Consider the following 25,263-nt stretch of genomic DNA (forward strand, 5'->3'; position numbering starts at 1 on the left):
AAAACAGTTTGAGGTGTTCAGTACTACAAATAATGTGTTGTGACACTTGATGTGCCCAAATCAAGCTCCGTGTCTAAGACAGACACCTAAGATACCTTAAAGGTAGTGTTAATGGAAAAGAAAGTATTCTCCAAGTGTAGGGTTCACCTTACCTAACAATTTCAGTGTCTACTGTGCGAGTGTCTACATCTCAGCTGGTAACCCAAGAGTCACTCTGTACTCAATGGCAACCAAACCAGTGAACTTACTAGTGCTAGAATCAGATGCAATGTGCTGTAAAGTACGTTGGGAATACTAAAGAGATCTCCACGTACCACAAAGAGTGTCTGAAGTAACTGCTCCAGATGTAGACATCTACATTATAAACCTTACACTAGTCGGATCAATCTCAACCCTTGAGGACCCCGAGACAGTAAAAAAACTGAAAAGAAACCTGAAAACTTTTATAAATGTAGAAAAGGATGGACAGACTTGTTGAAAGGCACACCCTGCTGATGTTTCATAAAAGCTTCTTGCCAGTTTATTATACGGGAGAGAAGAAGGCGGCTTTCCTTCCCAGGTAGAAGGATCTCATCCATTATGTTAGTAGTTCAGTCTATTCCTGCTTAAATAAGCAGAAACTAATAGGTAACTTGGCTGCCTGCTAGATACTTGCTGGTCACAATTTGAACGTACCCGTTCATTTTTATCTGTACAGAAGAGTCTGGTGTGATGCCTTTTCTGCACAACTATAAATGTAATTCCAGGCTGGTAATCCTTTTCTAGTTTAATGCATGCTTCTCTGATAGCCAGCAATTCATGATGGAGAACCTGCAGGATAAACATAAAGATTATGATAAATATGAAAGATAGCTATCTTACAGATTACTCTTATTTATCATGTTCCTTCTTGCATTGTCACTCAGAGTAATGAGATGTCAAAGCATGCAGGATCAAACCTTAATTTCTTCACTTAATGAGAACAAATTAGATCACCAGTTTCCTGAGCCAGGCAAGAGCTGGTTCCATATTTGTTCAGCTCCAAGCATGAGGCTTAGACTAATAAGCTGTATGTCAAAATCTTTTTAACTGCCAAATACAAATGAACATTTAATTAGGCCATTGAATATACAACGGCCTAATTATTTTTCAGACTAGCACAAGGGATAAAATCCAGGATTGCTCAACTGCATGCTCTTTCCCAGCTTTGTGAAGTCTCATGCAGGACTACAGACATCAAAAAAAGCAAGAGAGAGGGAAGTGCAATAAACAAAAAGCAATGATTTGGGATTTGGATTAATTATAAATTAAAAATTCAGTGAAAAACAGTGATAAATGGGGGGGGGGGGATCAAAAGTTCATACAAAGATTATTATAGTAATTCAAGTTTACTAAGTGACCTTTACTCCCTTCCCCTTGGATTTTGAGAAGTTGACTAAATTCTGTACCTTTTAATTTACATATAAAAATACTGGAAAGGAAAGCATATGCAAGTATCTTTAAAATATAGAGAAAAATATCTCATAAAATATGGTACTTGTAAGCAAACAAATACAAGAAAGTATTTGTTGAATTTATTGAGAATTAATTAAAAGTGACACTGTTAAAATATAGCATTTATTAATCCTGGTTGAAAAAAATATGAAAATTAGCTTATACTGAGTTTTTCTTTACTGTCCAAGTTCCATGGCATAGCGTTTAACTAATATATCTTAAATAGGTCACAGATGAACATAGTGCTAAAACTATACCTTATAATTTTGCAAAGGGAAGTATTTTAAAAGGGTAAAGCATTAAAAAAAAAGCTCATAAAAACCATGAAAACACTCTCTGTTCTGCTTGGTTAGAATCCAACAAATTTGTTGAGGGAAGATTTGTTGGGCATATACTTCTTTTCATAACTCCAACTACATAAAACTAAATTACTACCAGAAAACTGCATAATCAAAATCTCAAAAAGAAAAATATAACCTGTTGAAACTGTCCTTCAGAAACACCATCTCTGTAGAAGATTATACGAGTTGGTTTAAATCTTGTTGATTTGTAGAATTGAATAAGCAATTCCCTGACCATGGCAGCCAAATCTTGGATGATTTCTTGGCGGTGCTGCTGGACTCGAACAGTGGCACAGTATCGATTAGGATGCGCATCCATGCTTCCCACAACCTGTGGAAAAAATGCTTGGTATCAAACCGAACTTAAAAGCACTTTAATAAAAGGTATTTCATTAAGATAACTGCACTATCTTTTTAACAGTATCTTGTAAATTAAGGGCTTGACCTTGCAAAGGTGCAGTCAATACCATAATGTGCTTGGAAAGAGTCTACCAAGTTTAGTCTACCTGTGGTAACATATCCTGCTGAAACAGTGAACTTTATTTTAAATTTTAAAGACTGATTTCCTATTTGCACCTACGTACAGTTAAAAAAAAAAAAAATACAATTTGGAGCACCAATACCATGAAACCACTGATTTAGTTAGGACTGCAGCATAGGAATTTGAACTCTTGAAGACCGAGTCCCCTTCTGGGACACTGTGGATGAATCCATAAAACTGAAATGGTGAGGCACCACAGAAACGTTCACACCAAACAGACACCACGCGCCAAGGGAAGAGATTTTTCTGTTTATGAAACGTCAAAATTCATATATCGTAAAAGTGACATGGGACTTAAAAATAAACAGAAAAACAAAAATATCCAAATTCCGTACGTCAAAAATCACAACTAAGCACATCTCCACCTGGTCTTCCCTGGATACACGTGTGTAGCTTTTAAAAGCAGGTATTTGTTTATTTAGCACCACAGGCTAAGATACTGCACATACTGTCACCAAAGAGCTTCATTATTAAATAAGCCAGAGCAGCTATTACAGTTGTTGGACATAAATTCAGGGAATGGCCTTTGACTTGCATTATGGAGTACATTTCCAAGACATTACTGCACATTTTTTGTTGTCAGGAAGCCTGTATCCCCAAAAACCACAATTAAGCCAGCCTACCTCCCTATCAGTAATGGATAAATTCTTAACATTTTTCACTGCTGAAAAAGCAGATTTAAACATGCACCAGCTTATTACAGGTTGCTGATAAGTATCAGCTCATAGAAAAGCTCCTCTGTGTATTAGCAGCTCAGGCATTTTACAAGCTAATACACACGTTTAAGTAATTAGTATCAGAGCAAGCTCTCCAAAGTTTCATTAGATTCCTGCAAAATAATTTATAATACTATAATTAGGCAATCAGAACAAACGGTCCACAAAAGGATTGAAAGTTATAAAATGCATGAGAGCTGAGCAACAGGAGAGAGCAGGGGTTGAAGATCATTACACAATTTACTCACTGCAGCAATGGAAGGCTTTTTTCCATCTCCAGCTGGCGGATGAGTTACATCTGCACCAAGGAATATGACAGGCTGTTGAAATACTGGTGGTCTGATAAAGAGAAAGCAAATTTGTAAAAGCAGCAAGGCTTACGCTTAATAAAGCACATTGTAACTCAAGTATCACTCTATACTCTTGCAGTGAATTAGTCAACAATTTGCACTTGATTAGAGTCGGTCACTTGTACCGTGACAGTAATTAGAAGTCCTGATTAAGGTTCTCATACTAAATACTTAAGCATATTTTTAAAGCATAGCTAATTGTTATTTTTTATTAAAAATGTGTAAAACAAAAAAATCCTTTTTTTTTTTTTTAACTTGGAGAACTGCAGCCTGTATTAATTAGACCATAGAAAAGAATAAGATCCCTTAGCACCAAATAGCATCTGCAAAAGTTAGGACTGCACATAAACAGATACCATGATTTTGCTTCTGATCAAAAAAAGAAATACAAAAATTTTGAATATCATAGGTACTATTTTAAAAGAAGATTTTTTTTTTTTTAAAAAACCCAACCCTATGCTTCAAAGTTTTTAACAAACCTTTAAGTTAAGACACTAATCCACTGCATCAAGAGTGGAACACCAAAACACTACACTGGAAGTTTTAAATTTCAATTCCATTCCTTAATAAAACAATTTTAAACAGGAAATCTTAGGCCACCAGAAATTTTTTGTGTGTACGGGAATGGTTATGTAGATAGATTCAGCTGTTTTCAGACCTTCTCTAAAAAGGACTTTGAAGGCAATTATAACAATGTAACTTACAATGTAATTATACAAATAAAAAGCTGTTCTATTCCTATCCCCTCAACCAATAGAAAATAATAACTAAAGAATTCTGTGTTAAATACCCAAAACCTGCACTTTTGCAGAATGCCTAGGTGTTGTGTGTAGTTGTGCCATTTTTTTTTCCCTTTACTTAACTCCATTTTCATGGATGCATAGTTTATTGTTATAATGAAAGGAATTCAACCTTCTGGCCACATTATTGTTGTCAACACACACCACCCATCAGAGACTTTATATTTATGAATCCAGCATAAAACTACCTATATGATATGCATGTTTCTGTTTTGTTTCCACAGCAGTATCTTCAACTCCTTTTTGAAAAACAAAATCAAAACCCCACAAAAAACCCACTGTGCTTTTTTGAAATGCATGCTCTGTAATACGATGGCTTTCAGTTGCTTTAATAGGAGTGTCCAACAAGCACATTACCCAGGCTGAGTATATTTAGTTCAATAAACAGAATTTAACAAGATGCACAAAATATAAATCCCTTCTGATAACGTGTTCTTTTTTTCCCCTCCTTAAGTACTTGCTGAATTATTTTTCAGCAGCTGCCTTCTGACTAGCTTAAATATGTCAAAGTGAAAATTTGCTTATTTGCACAAAACAAAGTTGACTTCCTTTAAACAGCCTCCCAAGAATGATGCAGCAGGTTATTCCCTGAGCTTTTTCTTCAACTTGAAATACATTGATTCTAAAAATGCCATCTTTTTACTGACATAGAAACCTAATTGTTCATTTTGATTAAAATAACTGTATATATCTTTATGCTAGCCTTCTCTGTCTTGCACAGGTAAGACAAACCAAGCCGTATTTTGCTCATTCTTCCATTAGAATTTCTTGTCACTGATTTTTCAATAAAACTGATGGAAAGTTTTAATTCAAGAACATTTGTTTTAAGATGATACACAAACCAAATCTAGTCTTTAACAGCAGAGTCCCTCCTTTTTTACAAATAAGGAGATATATATTTCACTCCCAGCCAACTATATGCAGGACTTTAGTGACATGTCAGATATGGAATTCAATAGTATCAAAGCAACTTCACAGAATATAGTCACAGTATAACTAAAACTTACAATGTAATACTAATAAACTGCAAGGTAAACTGGACCTAGAAACCAATTAAGAGCTTTCTGCTCCCAGCTTTGGGTTTTTTAAATGTCTATGTAGGTTAAGACATACAACAAAATGAAGAGTCTTGACCACAATCGAACTATAAAGGAAAAGGCACTACTATTCAAGATGGTCTCTATTTGTTTCTGAAAACTCAAGGCAAATGAAGTATTACAAATTTTTCATTCAAATGGAACTTGTGTATTTCAGTGGTCAGACTGCAATAACAGTATTTTTATTATAAATTTCAACTGGAACAAGTATTCCTCTCCTGTCTTCATAACCTAACTTTTGCAGGAGCATTTATATTAGAAGCCAAAAGATAGTTCGTCTGAAAAGTCACTTAAACTGCAGTGCTATGACTACAGATAAAAGCACCCAGTTATCTTAATAGGGCATGTTCTCTTTACAATACAATACCCTCTTCCTCGGTGAAAGATGGCTTACCTTCCCTGTGGCAGTAAAATATTATTTACACCTCCTAATTTGACATTTATTTTTAAGCAAAGGTTAGACAGAGTTTGTGGTGTTGTTCTTTGCACGTTTTTCATCTGAACACACTGTGTAGCCATTCCCAGCACAGTGTCTCCAACACGCTTCACCTCCGCTGCAAAACAAAAAACATTTGTGTATTGCAAACCAAATGCTATAGGAGACATTAACTCAGTGACAATTAACTACACCTAGAGTTTCAGCAAAGTGGTCATTAAGCTTAAAGAAACAAGAAGCCGCCTAACCCCCAAACCCAACCCCAGCCTCCCACAACAGCTCCCAGTTCTGTGCTGCTCCACCTGCTGACAGGGCAGTAACTGGGTCCTAAATATAACTAAAGGCACTCTTGGCTTATTGTAACTAAGAGTTTCTTTTTTAAATTACACTAATTGTAATTTTAGAATTATAGTGCTTTATCATTAGCACAGAAGAACCTTTGACTAACGAAGTAGGTCATGTGGGTGATATTAGGATGATGAGAACTTGCTTCATTATTAAACACTGGACTAGTAACACAAACGTTATAGTAACATGCAGAGTAATATTCAGCCAACCAGTTTATCAGTTCATCACTGCAAGTTTATCAACTGCATAAAAAGTGGCCAGTTTAGCAAAGGGTGGCCCACAAAAACTTCAAAAGTCATCAAGAACTGTACTATTCAAAAGGTTAAAGCAAATTCTATTGTTAACAACAAAATTGAGACTTAAGGCTTTAAGAGAGCCATACTCTTACACTCAGGAGAAGAAGAAATGTAGGCTCCAAGACAGGCTCAGAGAAAATGCAACCTCCCTTTGGCAACAGGAGGGGAAAGAGGCTTTTTGAGAAGCAGGGTGAGGAGAAAAGACAAGACTGTGGGTATAGAAAGTGCAAGAGTATGGAAGAGTGCAGGGAGAAAATAAAGAGATGATTAGAGGGGGCAGAAAGAACTGTAATTAAAGATAATGACAAGGAAAGCAGATGAGAGTTGTACCACATCCTCCCAGTGGTTAAGTAGAGGAAAAAGTCCCATTCTAATGCCAAGCAGGAAAAGTGAAAATGTCATTTTGCGCTGAATTTTTATTAAACAGATTAGAGATGAGCCACTTCCTTTGCAAGGCTGAATTCAAGTGGGAAAAAAAGGTATTATTTCATTAAGGTTCCTTTTTTAATCTCTCTTTTTATCTTATATAGGATTATTTTAGGAAAAGAAAGTTAGGAAATTATTTTCTGCTATATTAACTTGGTGAAGGATGGGATAAACCAAATCTGCAGCTGCTTGGTAGACCTGAGCCATCAGAGAAGAGAGAGTCCATGAAGCTGTAGGAGAAAAATAGTGGATGGTGCTGTAATTAGGCAAGGTAAGTGAAAAAAGGAGGAAGGCAGGATAGGAAAATGGGCAGTCTTGCCTATAGGAAGAGCTAATTAAAACCAAAATGCATGGTTTATTCTAAAACTTATTAAAATCTATGTGTATGTGTAAAATGCACTAATTGTCAATCTGTTTCCAAAAAACAGTTTAAGTTGGTGAGTTTTCACCTTCCATGCATCTGTGTTGTCGCAACCCAAGAGTTACAAAAAACTGAGAGGAAAAAAAAAAATCAATTGGCAGAAATCTCCTTCACTCAACTTTTTTGCCAAAGGGTGATGGCATGAGTAAGCAAAGATGTTTTAAAAGGTACACAGTTCTTGAGGTCATTACTTCTTCAATCAGTTGGAATTTTTAGCACACAAATTATAGTAAGTATATTTTAATCCACTGCATATCGATTTCATCAATTACACAAAAGCCCTGGTTTAGCTTTCTCACTCACAAACTGCATCTCAAATGCAACCAACAGAAAGAATGTGGAAAAGCAAATTAAAAACGTAGACAAAAATAATGAAAATAATCAGTCTTAACATAAAACATCATGCAGCACAAGAATAAAATTAATTTATAGCCCATTCCCTAAATGAAAGTTAAATAGTTAAACCAGAATTAAACTTCTCTCATTCGGATACCTCACAAAAAATAGATGAAATTGTGACTGAAACACACATGCTCATGATTTGCACTTACTGACCATAGACTGGTGTTTTTCCTGGCAAAATTACTACAACAAGCTGCAGCCCAGTATAAGTGTTCTTGAGATGTCTGAACATGGGCTCCACACTGTCAGCTCCCTGTGCATATTTACAGAAGCACGGCTGCCCCTGGATTGGCATTCCTGCATCTCTGGAAATCTTCCTCAGTTGTTCTGTAAAGGACCTAAAGGATGTAGATAAATACATTAGATTCTCAGGTAGCAAAATCCATCTTGATTTTTGTTCTTGTTTTTAATGGAACAATCCTGTTAAACTTGCAGAGTTGTGCTGTCCAAAAACCTGGAAATTTACCCCAAGTGCACCTTTAATTGACTGTGCCTATGTAGTCACTGAAGGAGAGACAGAGAAAGATGAGGAAATACACTCTATAAATAGCACCATTACTAAAAGCTTCATTTCCAAAGCAAATTCCACCTTATTTTATCTTTCTACAGGAGATACAGTATAGGCTATTGTATCAAAAACACTGCAACGATGATATTTTGGATAGCCTGCTGTACCATAATTCCATGTGGTACTACCACTGTAGAAATGGCCAGAGTTCCTTCTTTTTCTTGGCAAGGAGAACAACCAACAGAAGTTACCAACAACTGCATCTCAGCAAATTGATCTAACATCAATAATAGTGCACAAGAACTAGATATCAGAGAAAAGGTATATCCTGGAGATGAAGACAAACCTTCTCCAAGGATGGTGCAAATATAAATAAATCATCCTTTGATGGATCTGGTCAGAAAGGGAGACAACCTAATTTTGTCAGAGGCTTTTATCAGTGAAGACTGCTCCAGGCCCCCTGCTAGCAGGGAATGCTGCATTGCAGCCTGCCTCCTTCTCCTGGCTCTTGCTGACATGGTAGCTTGTGGCTATCTTTCCTTTTGAAGGGACACCAAGAAGACACTGTGCCTGTTGTAAGCAAGAATCAAAAGCACTTGAGAGTAGGAGTCTAGGGCTCTATAAAGTATATCCAGTCTGGAAAGCATCTGCAAAGTCATGGCTTCTCCAGGTTAGATGCCTGCAGTCAGTGGTGCATGAGAAGTCTCTTAAGTCCCATCCCCACAAAATAAAGGCAAGATGAGCAAGTAGTGAGGTATCATGGTGCAGACCTGTAGAGTGGAGTACTTGGTGCTGAGGGACTGACATCCACGCTATGTGTGTTTCTGGGATTTTTCATCAGAGTGGCTGTAGTCTGGTGCAGTGGGCTGAATGCTTATTAGTGGCTGAAGCACATCCTCTAGTCCAGTTTTATCAAAAAAAAAAAATCCACATTGTACACTCAGACTGCTCCTTGATGCAGAACATGGTATGGCAATTGGTGACCATCAGGAACATCACTTCAAATACTTCAAACTAAAACACTAGTGCACATGCACCCAGAGACGTCCTTTGGCACTTGGTTTAATGACCAGCATAGTAAACGCGTGATCCCAGGTAGCAATGATTAACTGACATCAACACTGATGAGGTCCCTTTTATTATTTTGGAGTGGATGCCCCCAAAGGTGTCTAAAAAGTTCCTTGTCTTCAAAGGGTGCCAGATAATACAGCCTTACCCAGCGAGAGGGTGTGAAGATTTAGTTTCTTCCAAACCCATTGTTAACTTTCATGAATCATAACAGCCTGTGAGCTTCAGCCCTGCAGCTTGTGGCTTCTTGCAGAAAACAGGCACATTAAGCATTTTCCCTGGCAAAACAGGCACTCGCCACTATAAGCAGAAAGAGTCAGTGGCAGAACATGGAAGTCTAAAATGGCACAGGCTTTGAGCCTTTAGAAGTCCATCTGTAAGTACGGCATCGAAGAGGAAAGATTAAACAGGACTATTTTGAAGACTTTTACAGATTTTGAAGGTGTTTAACTCTGACAGAACTACAGCAGCCGAGTTTTAACTTGCTCAGCAAGGTGTAACAAGAGGTAACAAGATGCAACTGGATGCAGCCATATTCCTAGTATGAAGGAATGTCCTTTCACGATAAGGACAAACTTCATCAAATAAATTTGTTTTGACTCATTACATTGAAGACTTCTGCCTATCTCTCAAAACTGTCTAACATCTCCTACACAGCATTTCCACCAGAAGCAAAAGTGTGGAAGGGGAAATTCTCTGGCAGCTTAGTTTCTGCCACGTACCTGAAGAGAACAAGTCCCTAGCCTTACACAATGGAACAAAAAGTAAAACGTAAGATTCCCACTGTTTGCTCACCACTTGTTAGGGAAAAATTCCCAAGCTACTTGGCAAGTCATCTGAAGGAACACTGTTATGGCAATACTGTTGTTATGAACAATCACTGTCTTGCGTTCACCTTACAAAGAGCAGCTGAGTCACCTGCTAGGGCAGCTGTAAGAGCTGCGCTTGCCCATGCATGAAGGAAAGACAACTGACTGCAAGAGGAGGAATTAGATAATCAATCTACACAGACATGCAGGCTTTCCCTGCTCTAAGAATGGTAGATGTCACTTTTAACAATGGTCTTTCAAGAATCATGTTCCATCCAAAGACAGAGAAACCAAATTTGAAAGTTTCACTCAAATGCTCAAAGTCAACAAAACTCATCCTACTCAGCTTGCAAATACAGTAACTTGCACATTATGGTAACTCCAGAGAATAGAAAGTTTTAGACAAAAGTTGGATCGCTTTTTAAAATTTTCTTTTAAGTTCTGCATGAATAAATCTGTTCCATATAACCAGGAAAAGAATCTAAAACAACATACATGTTAGCTTTCACTCTTGACAAATACTTAGTGATAAACTCCTGTCATTACATCATTTTGGTCACCTTAAACTCTGTGCTAAGGTCTCACTGGTCAGAAACCATGCAGTATAAATGCCATATAGCATAAATTGGTTTTGGCAAGTCTGATTCAGAAGCACTGAAATCATAGTGGTGTCATTCAGAACACAAAGAGACCTTCAAAAGCACTGTTAAAGATGTATTGCCATATGTTAAACAGTCTAACAAAATATATAATCTAAGTAAGTGAAATAATTATACTTCCATACATAAATAATAAAATCACCATCCTATGAAGCACACTTACTTAAGATGAACTTCAGTGCATTGGCGCTGGGGAGCAAAGCATGCAATTGCCCAAACCTTTATTTCAATTCCAGTGTGAAACTGTTTATTCCTCATGTCCCAGACTCCTTGAACTGGTGTAGCAATTGCTTTATTCTGGAAGTGGAAGGAAAAAACATAAAATCAAAACACTAATGCAAAAATTGATTCATGCTAACAAAAATCAGTCATGTTTCTACTTCCCTCCAACTAGCAGGCTATTTATATTCTCAGGTCTTTCTCTCTCCTATTCAAACATCTATCCTGTCTTATAAAGATCATTCTATCACTGTAGCAAGACAGCTTGCTAGCTGGGTGAGAAATAAAGCTCATAAAAATAAAGCTTATATTCTTCATTTTTATTGTTTGTGCTTTCCTTTGGTTATATAAATCAGCAGCAGATAGAAATTACGTACGGATAGCAAGTCAGATTCATGCTTGGTATGTAACATTAACAAGAACATACATTTCTACAGTGACTTTATGACCGCTCAGTGACCTTTCCAAGAGCAACTCAATTTAAGTATTACCAGGATTTTACACATCACTAAGTAGAAGCAAATAGTGGTTTGCTTTCTGAGTGGTCACTCACACAACTCTGAAAAAAATGTGAACAAGCTGACAAAAGATGATCAGTTATTCAACTTTGACCTGCGCAGCACTTTTTTTCCTCCCATCAAGCAGACATTACTGTGATGGATTATCTAGAGGACAAGGGATATAATAAGATGACTAAAGTAACTCTGGTGATGTTAATTACCTTAATAAGTATTAGTATCCCATAGATGTTTTAGACAAGTTACCACGATGGCTGCCTTCTCATTTAGCAGCAACAGCTAAAATTTATGTGAATTTTTCAGGACACACACACAAATCTGACAATTCATTTTACAAAGAGTTGTGTCTGCTGAAGGCAGCACCTCCCCCAGTTGGACTCTCCATTATTCATCTGCCATTAAGTTCCCCAGGTGCCAGAATAGTTCATGAGAGCACTCTCCCTAACCAGGATCAGGCAAAGACAGATGAGTTACCTTAACCTGTCAGTGAAGGAAGGTTTGAGCTAATTTGCCTGGTTTTGCTGAAGAGCTTTAGGTAGAAGATGCCAGATCCTCTCCCATTGAGGGTTTATGGAGGTAACAGTCTGACTTGTGCATAGGGACAGAACTATCTTCAGCTGGCAACGCATCATCTAGAAGAGGTTCATCAGAAGCCTCCACAAATTAAGTTATCCCAGCTATCAAATCCTTCCTCTTGCATAAACCCAAGACACATTATATAATTGATAGAAAATCCTGTTTCTCAAGCTTTTTTTGAAAGACACCACAGTAGGAAGATTATGTCAGAAAGGCCACCTGAAAAGCCACTGGAAAGAAAAAAACCTGTGAGTAAATACTCCAACAGGAAGAGATGGCTCTAGAGAAAAACATGCTGGTAGAGATAATACCTTAAGATAGTTGTCCTAAACACAGCTGCTCCACCCAGAACACTCAAAACCAACCAGAAGTTCAGGAAGACTTTGGAGTTAAGGAAGGAAAATATAAACAGTAATAATTGAAGTTGTCTCTGTTCTTCTCAATACACATTTGATTTGAACCAGTATTTGCAGATTTCTTCTTGCAACATACACACACAATAAAACAGTGCATGAAGAAAAACTACACAGTTTTCTCTGAAGTTTACATAAACACGTTTTTAACCTAGCTTTACTTTCAGAAATAAAGAAGCAATTGAGGGAGATCCAAAACGGCCATTATATTTAAGGACTTTCAAAACCTAGATTTAAGTTCTAAACATTACATCTATGATGACTTTATCCCACTACATCCAACATAACTAATTTAAAACAACCATATTAAAGAAATTATCACAGCTGGTAATGGAAGCTATCACAGATTGTACAATATCTGTTCAACATACCCTGCCCCCGTAGAGGATTGAAGGAGGCTGCAGGACTCTACCAGTCACATCTGTCATTTCATCTTTGACCATTATTCCAAATTCACGAACGTAAGGGTCGGTATTAAAACTCGCACTCCGCATCTGAAATTTAAACAGAATTACGTATTTCTTGCAGAAAAAAAAGAGTTCTTTTTATGAGATAATCTGTATTTGGGCACATAACCTTTATATATGGCTGATGCCACGCATCCAGAGACTCTGTTAATTCCACTTGGATACATGGATGCCTCAAAATTTGAAATAAAGCACCAAAAAGCCACTTGAAAACCTTTTGTGATACTGTATTTCTCTCTGATTAATGGAGAAATGCTTACAAAAATAAGCTCATAACCTGTGTGTAGTGCACAAACTATTCAGTATCTGTTAATGGCAAAAAAAAAATTAAGTCTGTTACTACACTTCACTCCTCTTCGACAGAACACTCACCAATTTGCTAATCTCTTCTTGACGGTCAGGTGCTGATCTGGCAGTTGCTCGAATCATAGTGGAAGTTTGATTGTCAGTGAGTTTCTTTATGCATCTTTGTCCTGCCACTATGTTGCACACCTGAAATAGCCCCACACAAAGGAAGTTAAAAAACTTTTTTAAACTGTTTTCTGGGTTTGTTTTTTGTTTTTTTTTTTTTCATTGCTGCACTACACAATTTCTAAAGTTGGCTACTCAAGAAACAGTTTGTCAACATTTCAGCCTTTTTTCCTCTGACCCCCTTCCCCCCTGTTCCCAGAATGCAGTATTATCTAGAAGTGTACTTGCCTCAAGAGGAAGGTATGTGTGTTTCTGCTCCTGCCCAACTTGTAAACATGGAAGGTGAGGATAGCGTAAAACTAATTTGTGCCTGTCCTTAAAATACTGAGCTACAGTGCATTCAACTGTTTGTCCATTCTCCTGCTGAAGTGGGAATCTATTGGAAAAGAAATATGAAAAGAAGTCATTACTTTATGTAGATACTTCCCCACACTTGCTCAATACAATTCTTGGCACAAATTAAGCTTACTGGAGATTAAACCCATCTTGCTGAAATGATGCAAGTGCACTTCTATAATTGAGATTCCATCATTGCCACTACCACGTGTCCTCTAATAGTACCACAGAAGGCTATTTCTCAAACGCTCTTGATACCTGAAGCTATAAATTAAGTTTCTAACCCACTTAGAAATAAAGTCTTTGTCTTAGAAACAAAGACTAATGTTTTCTGCTTATTTGGGATACTTGCAGTACTACATTTTATGATATGCCACGTGCAGAAAACAGTACCCCTACTCAGAGTCACAAACCCAATTATTGCTTCAGAAATGCATTTTTCTCTTTCTGTACATTACAAATATACTTCCATATATGCACACACATTTGCATATGCTTACTTCAAGGTGGCACAAATATTATGCTTTCATTACTGTAATACATCACTGAAAGGGCACGAAACAAAGCCCAAGTAATTAAATACCAGATTTAGATATTGATCAGTTACCTTCTTATAAAAAGCTGTTCAGCAGTTTTGTTCCTTATACTACTTTCTTAAAAATGGGAATAAATACCTCCATATACAAGTTATCTGCAAATCTCTGGGTAGTGATTAAAAATAAACATTTTTTCCAGAAGAAAAATAGATTGCTAACAAGCAAGATTAGAAAGCTAATCCCAATTGGCACTATATTTCTACTCAATGGTTATGGGAAACATTATGCTACCAATAGGACACCCTGTTCTTCCAATGTTGAAGAAATCTGTAAATGGGGAAAAAAAACCCAAACAAACAAAAAAACCCCACAAAAACCAAACCAATCCATCACAGATTTAAAACAAAGTGATTGGTTCAAATGCCACGACATTCATTACAGAATAAAACCAGCAAAATCAGGAAAACACTTTGAGGAGTATTTTAAATGTATTGACCAAAGGCAGTATAATTTTTCAAGACAAGCTTTCTTGTGTCAGTAAGGCAGGCAAGATACTTTTCCAGCCTGAGAATGAACATATGCTTAAAAAGAAGCAAAATACTTTACGTTTGGTGACTTGCTGGTCGTCTGGTGACATTGCACACTCTGTACTTCCTTTTCATTTGTCCACAGTGTGTTATCTCCACCTTCAGACCTAAAAATTGGAAAACACATATCACTATTTATTCCAAATCAAGGTGTCAGACCCCTAAATTGCTACACAAGACCATTTAAACTGTGCAGTAAAGCTATTCACTAGAATGTTCTCCAAGCACCCAGACAGAACTCAAAAAAACCAATTTACAGTCTTAAAGTTCAAAACCCCTGAGCTTCAGCCAAAATTCAACAAAGAATTTTAGAGACAAGACAAAACCCCAAAGCCCCAAGAGGTCGCAGATGAAGCTGAACATATTCAGTGAATTCCAATTCTGTACCTCTAAGGACGTCCAGGATGGCAGAAGGACAAAAAGGGCATGCAACCCTCTTGAAACAAAAAGTTTGTTTATTCTTATGTCTGTGAGACTTCCAACTATACAGTGTCTGTGAGACCTCCAACTGTTGCAACCAACCCTGAACTAATGAAGTGGGGAGGGGGGGAATACCCACACAGCCTCTAGGAGCCCATGGGAATGAGACCACGGAGCTTTATTCTTTGTGAAGACAAACATCTGTTGCAAATCCCACTGGCACAAAAGCTGAGCCCACCTGAAAGCCAATAACTTCTAGAATAATAAATTATCCACCCAAAACCAGCACAACACAGCTACCTGTAAATAAGTGTTTCTAATTCACCATTACCCACAAATACAAGTTTGAATGCAGCGTTTTCATTTATATTTCTTTCATCCTCAGGCAGAAACAGATGTATGTGAGCTACTAGAGACAAGAAATTGAATGTGTGGGAATAGGAAAGAGGGGGCTGTAGACAGGAATTCCTTATGTATCTGCACATGTATATAAACCCAGGCTGCTGCTGAATAACAGTGCATATTTCCCCTATCCGTGAAAGGCAATAATAACTTGTCAACAACATACTAATCTTTCCATGTAATTTGTGAGGGCTCAAAGTGCCATCTATTATGAAACCTTCAATAAATATCAAGTTTTCATGAATACCTTTGAAATCCGTATCACGAGTATTTTCATTAAAAGATAAACTGTTACCCCAATTTACAACTAGTTTTGCTGCAAATCTGAGATGACTTCTATCTGGAGAATGAAAATCCTCATGAGAAAAAAAATGATAACACCAGCTGGCAATTCAGTGCCTGATCATTTTTTCAGAACATTTACAACCATTAAAAACTCAGGACTTATTTACACTTTTCTTGCTAACTTCTAGTTGGGCAAAGATGATTTTGTGGATGTTTTGTGGAAACAAGGAAGCTGCATGATAGATTTATGGAGCTGCTTTTTCTTCTTTAACTTGCTTTCTTTCTATCAAGCATATCATGAAGGAAGGACCTCCATTTTCCAGAAGAAATCTTCAGTGAACAAACCAGTAAGATTTCTTCTTCCTACTCTTTGATTCAGTCCTTACATATTAGAAAAAATGTAAATTTATGTAAGTCTTACATGTAAATTCAGGAGAGTATATTGTATGAAATATACCTAAGTATGCAAAAACACATTGCTAAATTATTAGTAAAATAAGGAATATGAAAATCTTGACATCAGTAATTTGAAAGATTTAAAATCAGGTAATTTAAAAAAAAAAAAAAAACAAAAACAAAAACACACCACATTAATTCCAGTCTTTGTAAACATTTTGAAATCATCAGATTAGGAACCTGAGTATCTTTGTCACAAAACTGTGACTGGCACTACCAATATGTTTCAGACGTGAAAAATATTAAGTTATTGTATTTCTAACCGTTAACTCGTATTTACTCTAGAGATGGGGGTACTTTAAGAAGAGTAAAGCATTACAGTAAATGTAACTTCTAAATACAATAAAGCAATATTCATTTGGGAAGATAAATTGTTTTTAAGGAGACTGACATAATAAGGGATGCTGCTTTACATGCTGAAAAGAAAAGATCTCACTAGTAGCTCTGCACTGAGATGCTCTCAGATGCCAACACACACCAGTAACTTTGACATGACGCTTGATCAAGTGGTGGTGAGGCACAAAAAAGTGAAGGTATGTCAAGAGAACCTACACTTAAATGAAGAGAAGCTTGCACAAGTCACAAGCCAGTAATCTTCTCACTAAAATAAATTATCATCTATCTTCTAGAAAGTTTTAGTTCAGCCCATCACTTAGAGTAAAACATATCATCATCATAGTTTCACCAAAGCACTTTCATTAAGGGCAAAGCTAATTAAACTACCCTATATTTGCCACAGGCAAAACATGTACACACATATATAGTTACCACAGATTCTTGAATACGTGATAATTTACTTATGTGCGTACCTGAGCCCTAAATGTGGCTGGTCCAATAAATAAGCTCACTGAACTTTCTGTACCAGTGATTCATCAAATCTGAAGCCACATACTTCTCTGAACTGACCCAGCTTTGCTTATATTCACAAAGTGACTCTGTCAAGCTACAGAGATGAACTGATGTAGTAAGAAAAAAGGACAAGTCGACTTTTGTATCAGCAATAGCGTGGCCAGCAGGGACAGGGAAGGGATCTTACCCCTGTGCTCGGCACTGGTGAGGCCGCACCTCGATTACTGGGTTCAATTTTGGGCACCTCACTACAAAAAGGACATTGAATTACTTGAGCGTGTCCAGAGAAGGGCAACGAGGCTGGTGAAGGGTCTGGAGCACAGGTCTGATGGGGAGCGGCTGAGGGAACTGGGGGGGTTTAGTCTGGAGAAGAGGAGGCTGAGGGGAGACCTCATCGCCCTCTACAACTCCCTGAAAGGAGGGTGCAGAGAGGGGGAACTGAGTCTCTTCAACCAAGTAACAAGCGATAGGACAAGAGGGAATGGCCTCAAGCTGCACCAGGGCAGGGTCAGACTGGCTCTTAGGAAGTATTTCTTTGCAGAAGGGGTTGTTGGGCGTTGGAATGGGCTGCCCAGAGCAGGGGTGGAGTCCCCATCCCTGGAGGGGTTGAAGAGTCGAGTTGACCCAGCGCTGAGGGATCTGGTGGTGTTGGGAACGGTCAGTGTGAGGTTCATGGTTGGACTGAAGGATCTTCAAGGTCTTTTCCAACCTTGATGATTCTGTGATTCTGTGACTGAAACATAACATTGATCAGTAGACTTCTTAAAGTCTTGAAATACATGTAAGTAATAAAACGATTCTTGCCTCTTAGTTTTGCTCAAAAAGCGTATGTGCACAGTTCATTGTGATAATCTATCTCCCAATAAGGCAACTGCTACAGAAAATATTTTGAACGTGTAACGGTAACACATCATCAGGCAGAATAAAGCAGTTTTATGTAATTATTACCTTTTATTTCTTTGGTAAACTTTACCCTTTGGGAATCTGTCAGAGGTTTTTGTTGTTCTTCAATACTTTTGAAGTCCAAAACTTCACATACAAACTCAATAACTGGCTGTGCTTTGTAAAATGCGGTTGCCGATACTGTAGAGAAAAACATTAATGTTGCATTACAATACTGAGGAAATTTTTAAGAAATCCAACGAATGGAATGAAATTTTTGGCTTTCCATTGAAAGAGAAAATATTTCTGTAGGACCTACCATCAATATTTAACATCATTTTCCACAAAGAAGGTCTGACTGATTGATGGAAGCCAAACCAAACTTCTCTGCCACCGCCCAACGGATTTGAGCACCCTTCTGATGCTGTAAAAAAAGATCGCCCCACAGGAGTATATCTGCAATAAAGAAAATAAATTCAGATCATAAACTAAAGCAAACTAAAAAAAAAGCAATAAAGCCATAACTAATGCAGATTCCTATTCACAAAAGCACAGAAATGTCAGTGTTTCAAATTACCAATAATCTGAGATTCCTGTCAGGACTCAGGTTACACCTCTCAAAATCCAGCTGGTTACAGTGAGAAATTGGTTACTACTCACATTTGTTTAAACTTATGTTCAGTATACTCCTTAATATACCTAATTCAAACAAAAAACATTAATACCTTTTTTTTGTACTCTATTAAAAATTCAGATATACTTCAGTAAAAAATATAATTAAACATATCTGCTATTAAAACAACAATGTAATACTCTCTCCCCTTATTTGTGCATAGCTTCCTCTGAAATCCATGGAAACTTTGCGTGGGTAAACAACTGATGTAACAAATATTTTTGATGCACCTTTCATCTTGGTAATTCAGTACTGCACACTTAATATCAAAGTAATCAAAACCAGTGCCAATATGTTTCTCTGAACAAAGATGTGTGACTAACTAGTCTGGACTGTTTTTTGTGTTGCAAAACCTGACTGAAGAGATTTTTATTTTTTTTATCCTTAATGGGAGGATAAAGTCAATGTAATATAAGACTATTTAAAGATATTTACATAAATTTAACTCATTTTCCCTATTTAGCCCTTCAAAATGGGAAAATTCAGTCTTACTAAGCTTAGTTCTTTACTTTCCAATTGAATGGAATCTGGTGGTCTTAAGCGACTTGTTTCATGGCAGCATAATTAAATCTCTTGGGTTTGACTGCAAATGCTGTAGATCCCACTTGCTTGGAAAAAACCCAAATCATTTTCAAGTTTTTCTTTTCTATAAAAATAGCTATACTGGGCAACACTGACATCCCCATAGCACTGTATCCTTTATACAAAATTGGCAATAAATATCTGTCCAAGGACGCATAGGAACAGGGTAACAAGTTTTAAAACGACCCTTACACATCTACCAACCTCCAACTACTTTCCACTTGGGGAAGACTTCCTTCTCTGAGGCCTACAGAGAAACAGGGCACAAGTGAGATGGCACAGCACCCCTGACCTGAGAGCACACAAATGTGGAGCGAGTCTGAAGACCAGTGGGGAAAGAGATTTATGTCCAGGCTGGAGGCTACTAATTCCACCAGCCGAGCAGAAAAGCACTGTATTGCCTCTTGCCTGAGCACGCCACCTGCAATTTTGGTTGAGCTATGAAAGCACATCCTACCCAAAAAGCCACTGAAGTGATTCAAATAACAATGCAACCTCCTAAACAACGTCAAGGTCTTCCCCTCACCTCATGGAAGGCAAGTGCCTCATCACTACATCCAGTGCCTGGATGGTTTCAAACGGGACACTTGGCAGCCGACCAGAAAGAGCATCATGTAATGCCTGCAAACTCACACAGGACATCCACTTTATAGCCACCTTAAATATTCTGTCCTTTCCTTCTCCTGGCAGCGTGACCTCCAGCTCCACCTGCAACAATGCCAAACAACAAACCAAGATGATTCTTTCCATTTAAAGGGGAAAATGGAAGGGGCTTGGAAGGGATGATGGATTCCTCTGAACAGCGCTATAAAGCATGGGAAGAGACAAAAAGCAATGATGAAGAAACAACATACATTAGGTACAACCTCTTTTTACAGCTAGATCTTTCCAAAGATGTATTTCAGAAAGCTGGCATGCTTCCCAACTGGCATCTATCTCCCTCTTTGAGGCAACATTATCATTTGGAAGTGCTTGCGTATCCACTGGGAGGTCTCGGTGAAGATCCAATTACCTGATTTCAGATACCTAACACATACTAATGCATCACTGCTCATGTCAGCTCCTGCGTGCCTAAAATAAAACATGGTCTGTCACTACCTGCCAAGACTCATGAATTTCTGGTATCCACTTGCTAGAGCACCAGAGTGCTATTACTGTAGACATAGTTCAAACAAGAGAAAATAAAATCCACAAGGAGCTTTCAAAGACAAAAAAAAAAAAAAACATCACCCCCCCACACCTCCTGCCAATGAAACAAAAAAACCCCACAAAACCCACCAACCAAAAACCCTCTTATTTTTAAACACTGAAGAAAGAATAAACGATGACTCCTAAGTACTAGTGATGCTATCAGGCAGGAAACAGGGGCACTCCTTTGATATGTTATGCCCTACTTTGAATTTTTTGTCTAAAAATCACTGGCAAACTACATTATGGTAAATTATTTTAGCTGATTACTTGTAATTACTTGTAATGCTGACTTCTCCTCTTTATTAAAACAAAGAAAGCCTGAGCACTGAAGTTCTTAAACAGACTAAAATTAAGGCTTGTCTGAAATGATTAGCAGTTCTGGGAGTGACTACAAGAAATAACAAGATCAGAGTATCCTTTGTGCTGGATATAAACAAAAACATTGCATTTTCCTGTCCTAGGGAACTTACAATTTAAATATAAAAGACATCCACTTAACAGACAAACTGTAATTAGTGGGCTAGCAAAAATAATACATGGGTAATGGTGATCTAATATATGCAATCATCTGGTCTTCTGTGACAGTTAAGATTCTTCAGTCAAAAAACAGGAAGGAAAGATAAAACACATATAATAAGCCTTCCTGTATGCAAAAAACCCCAAAGTTGACAATTTATAGCAGACAGTCACAATTAATATTGCAGCCACATCTCTCCCCTAGTACAAACATCATTCACCAGGAGACTTGAGCAGAGGAAGGAGCTGTATGGCTGTGGGAGAGCAATGGGAACGGGAACCTGTAATTGCGGAGTCACTGGTCTGAATTGGGCCCAGAATGTTAACTGCTGAAAAGCTGTGCAAATAAAGGTTTTCAGCTGACACAGGTTGGAAGCTTTCAGTGAAGGCTTTTTTCCCACCACGCCATCCGAAGGTCTTCGACATTTAGAGCAGATGGAAGACATCTGTCGCACCTGAACTTCATTTTCCTTCAAACTTTTCTCCTCCTTCAAATCAAGTTTCATAATTTCTATTATTCCTGATATTGTTAATATGCAACTAATCTGATTAGCAACAACTTTGGTACCCTTAATCTAAAAGAAGATTTCATGTTACTTTTTCCCCTCCTGGTTTCAATTTACGAAGCTCCTTCACTGTGATGGAATAGCAAATGATGAAGGATTCATCAAAAACAGGACTACCTGTGTTGCAGTATCCATGTCCCCGGTGGAAATAAAAGACCCGTGACTGAAGAATTACTATTCCAGTTGCTAGACTGCAAATACCAGTTAAGTTCAGCATAGCTGTGACAGTGAATTCACACTGCTGAACTTGGCCCAAACAGTTTTTGCTGCTGGGTCTAACCCTACTTCAAAACAGTTGAATTAGAGTCACTGCTCAAATAAGTAAGGTTTAAATTCAACTTTCCAGGTTTTCTTCCTTTAGTATCTCACCTGAATTACACGCTACTGAAGAGTTTATGTTAAAAAAAAAAATAAAATCAGAAAAATACATTAGGACCAAAAAATGTGTCATTAATCCACATGGCCACATATACTTTTAGGCACTGCTAATCAGAATTTAAGTATCTCAGTGATATTTTATTTATTCCACTCTATATTTTTAAGGGCAAATGAACACACTCATGTTTGACAGAGTAAGCAAAACACAAAAAAATTCAAGACAAGGTAGTTTTTGGTGGGAATTTTACCATGTACTTTACTATTACGAATAAACTATAAAGCCAAATTTAATGTTTGATTTCCTACAGTTTCACCAGGTGTAATCTATCCCCAAATAAAAAAATTACTAACCTACTACCTGCTAGACCCATTGCTAGATTGCAACACAGTTGACAATTTTGTGGCTAATGGAAAGGGGTGTTACTGCAGGGATGTGAAAAATCATTAAGCCTGTGGAAAAATTTGAAAGCTGTTCTTAAAAAGAATAGATCTTGTAGCTGATGTAGTCTGACTCACTCATACAAATCAGCCTATCATTGTTTAAAAATAATAAAAATTAAACCTGACCATGTGTTTCTGGGGAATTCTTAATGCTCCTTCTTCTCTATAAACACACGCAACACTTATTTTATCATCTTTTGAACACACTATGTACCTTTTCTCTAAGAGCTTTTCCTTCCCAGGGATTCAGAGGAAAACATGCACAGTTTCCAATCAATTATTTGGGTGCCTACCTCCCATGGACTTGTTTGGAAATCTCAAGCTATGGACGTAAGAAAGAGGTCTGCTTCTGCCATGTACAGTGTCATCAGCAGTACTTCCAATAGAGAAAGTGAAGAGGAGTATGGTTGTGGCCATAGACTGGTTTTAGCCAGTAAACTGTAATTACTGTTTTTCTAATTAAAGACTGCTTAAGAAGTATGTTAAAATATATCATTTGTTCTTGAATCTTGCTAGGTGAGAAAACTTTTAAGTTCAGTTAAAATTTAATTCTAGCTCTTAATCACAGAAGAATATTTTAGGGAAATACACAAGTAACAGCAGTTGAGTACAAAGCTACAATTAGAGGTGACCTGGGCTTGCTGTTAGAACCTACGAGGAAAGACAAGACTATAAATATCTTCATACCTTGACAGTGTCCTATACACTTCTTTCTTCTCAATGTGTACAAGTAAAAACTAGGAAAATATTGTTAATATTTACATATTTCATATTTGTTCTGAAAGGTCTAAAGAAATGAAGGAATTAAGGAGTGAAAATAAAGTACAATAAGGAAGGAATGAAAACAGGTATGATAACCATGAAAGCCTAGCAGAAAAGTATTTATATAATAGAAGAAGTTATAAAAGAAGCAGGGTTGTCAGCAAGGACAAAAAAAGCCAACCCCAGAACAACCACTACTGACAAGAGATGAGGACAGAGTGCATTAATTAACTTAAAGAGCAACAGGAAGGAAAAAAAATGTTGGCAATTTGGTGTCAGCCTTCTGTTTAGCATCAGTTCTTCCACTACCGATGCACACTGCAAGGAAATCAAAGTTGTCTTCCACTTTATTAAGGATCATCTATTAATCATTGTATGTTCATGAATCCTTTCAATATGATTCTAAATGTAATGAGATGTGCAGCAAACTTGCTACATTTGTTATGTACAGAACAGCCAAAAAAAACCCCCAAAGAAACCTAATTAGTTATGCTGGAGGAAAAGTCCAATACCTCCAAGCTTTACACTAGTTTAAACCATGCTTAAACCAATTTAGCACCATGTAAAAATTTCCCTCATTAGGCTAAATTTCCCCATGTCAGATTTAAACCAGCTGAAGATTTATCTCTATTAGTCCTCTCCTCCAGGGTAATAACATTAATATATGTATGGCAGAACAACCAACAAAGTCCTATATCCCATGAGAAATAGGGAAAAAAATATGACTTTATTAAAAGAGAGCCTAAGTCTGAGCCACAGATTAAGCTATCTGAACCATCTTGTGCTAACCTCCACTAAAAACACTCTCCTCAGTGACCACCTTTTGCAAATGATCATCACTCTGGCTAGATAATTCTGTCCCAACCAAAATGGTTAACGAAATCATTAAAGTCAGCTTTTTCCCAGGTGTAGGTTACAATGTTCATTTGCACAGACACAAAGGAATTGAGGCATCAAAAGCATTTCCTGCTGACACACTGTCACTAGAGTTCATTTTTACCATGTATGATTTAGTATACATGGGCTTTAAAATCCAACTTGAGCGTGTCCAGAGAAGGGCAACAAAGCTGGTGCAGGGTCTGGAGCACAGGTCTGATGGGGAGCGGCTGAGGGAACTGGGGGGGTTTAGTCTGGAGAAGAGGAGGCTGAGGGGAGACCTCATGGCTCTCTACAACTCCCTGAAAGGAGGGTGCAGAGAGGGGGGATGAGTCTCTTCAACCAAGTAACAAGCGGAAATGGCCTCAAGCTGCGCCAGGGCAGGGTCAGACTGGCTCTTCGGAAGGATTTCTTTGCAGAAGGGGTTGTTGGGCGTTGGAATGGGCTGCCCAGGGCAGGGGGGGAGTCCCCATCCCTGGAGGGGTTTAGAGTCAGGTTGACCCAGCGCTGAGGGATCTGGTAGAGTTGAGAACGGTCAGTGTGAGGTTCATGGTTGGACTGGATGATCTACAAGGTCTTTTCCAACCTCGATGATTCTGTGATTCTGTGAAGAGTTGAGTCCTATTCAGTCAGCAGGCATTCAGACACAGAAGGAACAGGAGGAGGGGGCCAGCTCATCTAGTTCCCAATCAGAGTAGCACCAACTTACATCTCACAAAAAGTCTCATTAGATCTGAGGATTAATTTCATCCCAGTTTGTTTATCCTCCATAGAGAAACCATTTTTCATTTACCTTTACTTATTAAATGCAGAACTTCATACTTGTCATAAAATATGTTGTCAGTCATCCACAATTTGGAAAGTATTATAGTTATAAGGTAACTCTGCATGCATCCAGAGGACTTGTTTAAACCCTTAGGAGACACTCATCAAGTATTTTTTGCCACCTTCGGCAAATACTTTGCAATCTTATGTGTCAAATCTGTAGGAACCAGAATACTATATGTGAAAGCGAAAAAAAAAATTCTCTAATACTTTTAATGATTCCTTTACAGTTTTCCCAGATGTTACCTTATTGGTTACTGAAAAATACTTAAGACTGGAATAGAGACTGACCTTTACTGCATGACATTCACTAAAGTACATTTGAGGGAAATAAAAATTACACAT

General features: G+C 37.7%; 1 protein-coding gene across 5 annotated transcripts in view; it reads right to left on the reverse strand.

Annotated features, from left to right (window-relative positions):
• The window catches only part of AGO2 (argonaute RISC catalytic component 2), a 66,871-nt gene that overhangs the window by 15,494 nt on the left and 26,114 nt on the right, over positions 1–25,263 (reverse strand). For 3 of the 5 annotated variants that reach the window (XM_074888721.1, XM_074888731.1, XM_074888705.1), the window contains exons 4-16: positions 19,890–20,074; positions 18,428–18,564; positions 18,175–18,309; positions 14,834–14,921; positions 13,584–13,731; positions 13,257–13,376; positions 12,789–12,911; positions 10,855–10,988; positions 7,801–7,985; positions 5,713–5,872; positions 3,320–3,410; positions 1,951–2,145; positions 676–810 (exon numbers count right to left, since the gene is read on the reverse strand). In XM_074888721.1, coding sequence (XP_074744822.1) covers positions 676–810; positions 1,951–2,145; positions 3,320–3,410; positions 5,713–5,872; positions 7,801–7,985; positions 10,855–10,988; positions 12,789–12,911; positions 13,257–13,376; positions 13,584–13,731; positions 14,834–14,921; positions 18,175–18,309; positions 18,428–18,564; positions 19,890–20,074 — 1,836 coding nt within the window. The remainder of the gene's footprint in view (positions 1–675; positions 811–1,950; positions 2,146–3,319; positions 3,411–5,712; positions 5,873–7,800; positions 7,986–10,854; positions 10,989–12,788; positions 12,912–13,256; positions 13,377–13,583; positions 13,732–14,833; positions 14,922–18,174; positions 18,310–18,427; positions 18,565–19,889; positions 20,075–25,263) is intronic. The other 2 variants (XM_074888714.1, XM_074888740.1) reach the window with 2 other exon arrangements.

The sequence above is a fragment of the Strix uralensis genome, chromosome 1 (genome assembly GCF_047716275.1).
Source record: "Strix uralensis isolate ZFMK-TIS-50842 chromosome 1, bStrUra1, whole genome shotgun sequence".
In the NCBI taxonomy this organism is placed as follows: domain Eukaryota; kingdom Metazoa; phylum Chordata; class Aves; order Strigiformes; family Strigidae; genus Strix; species Strix uralensis.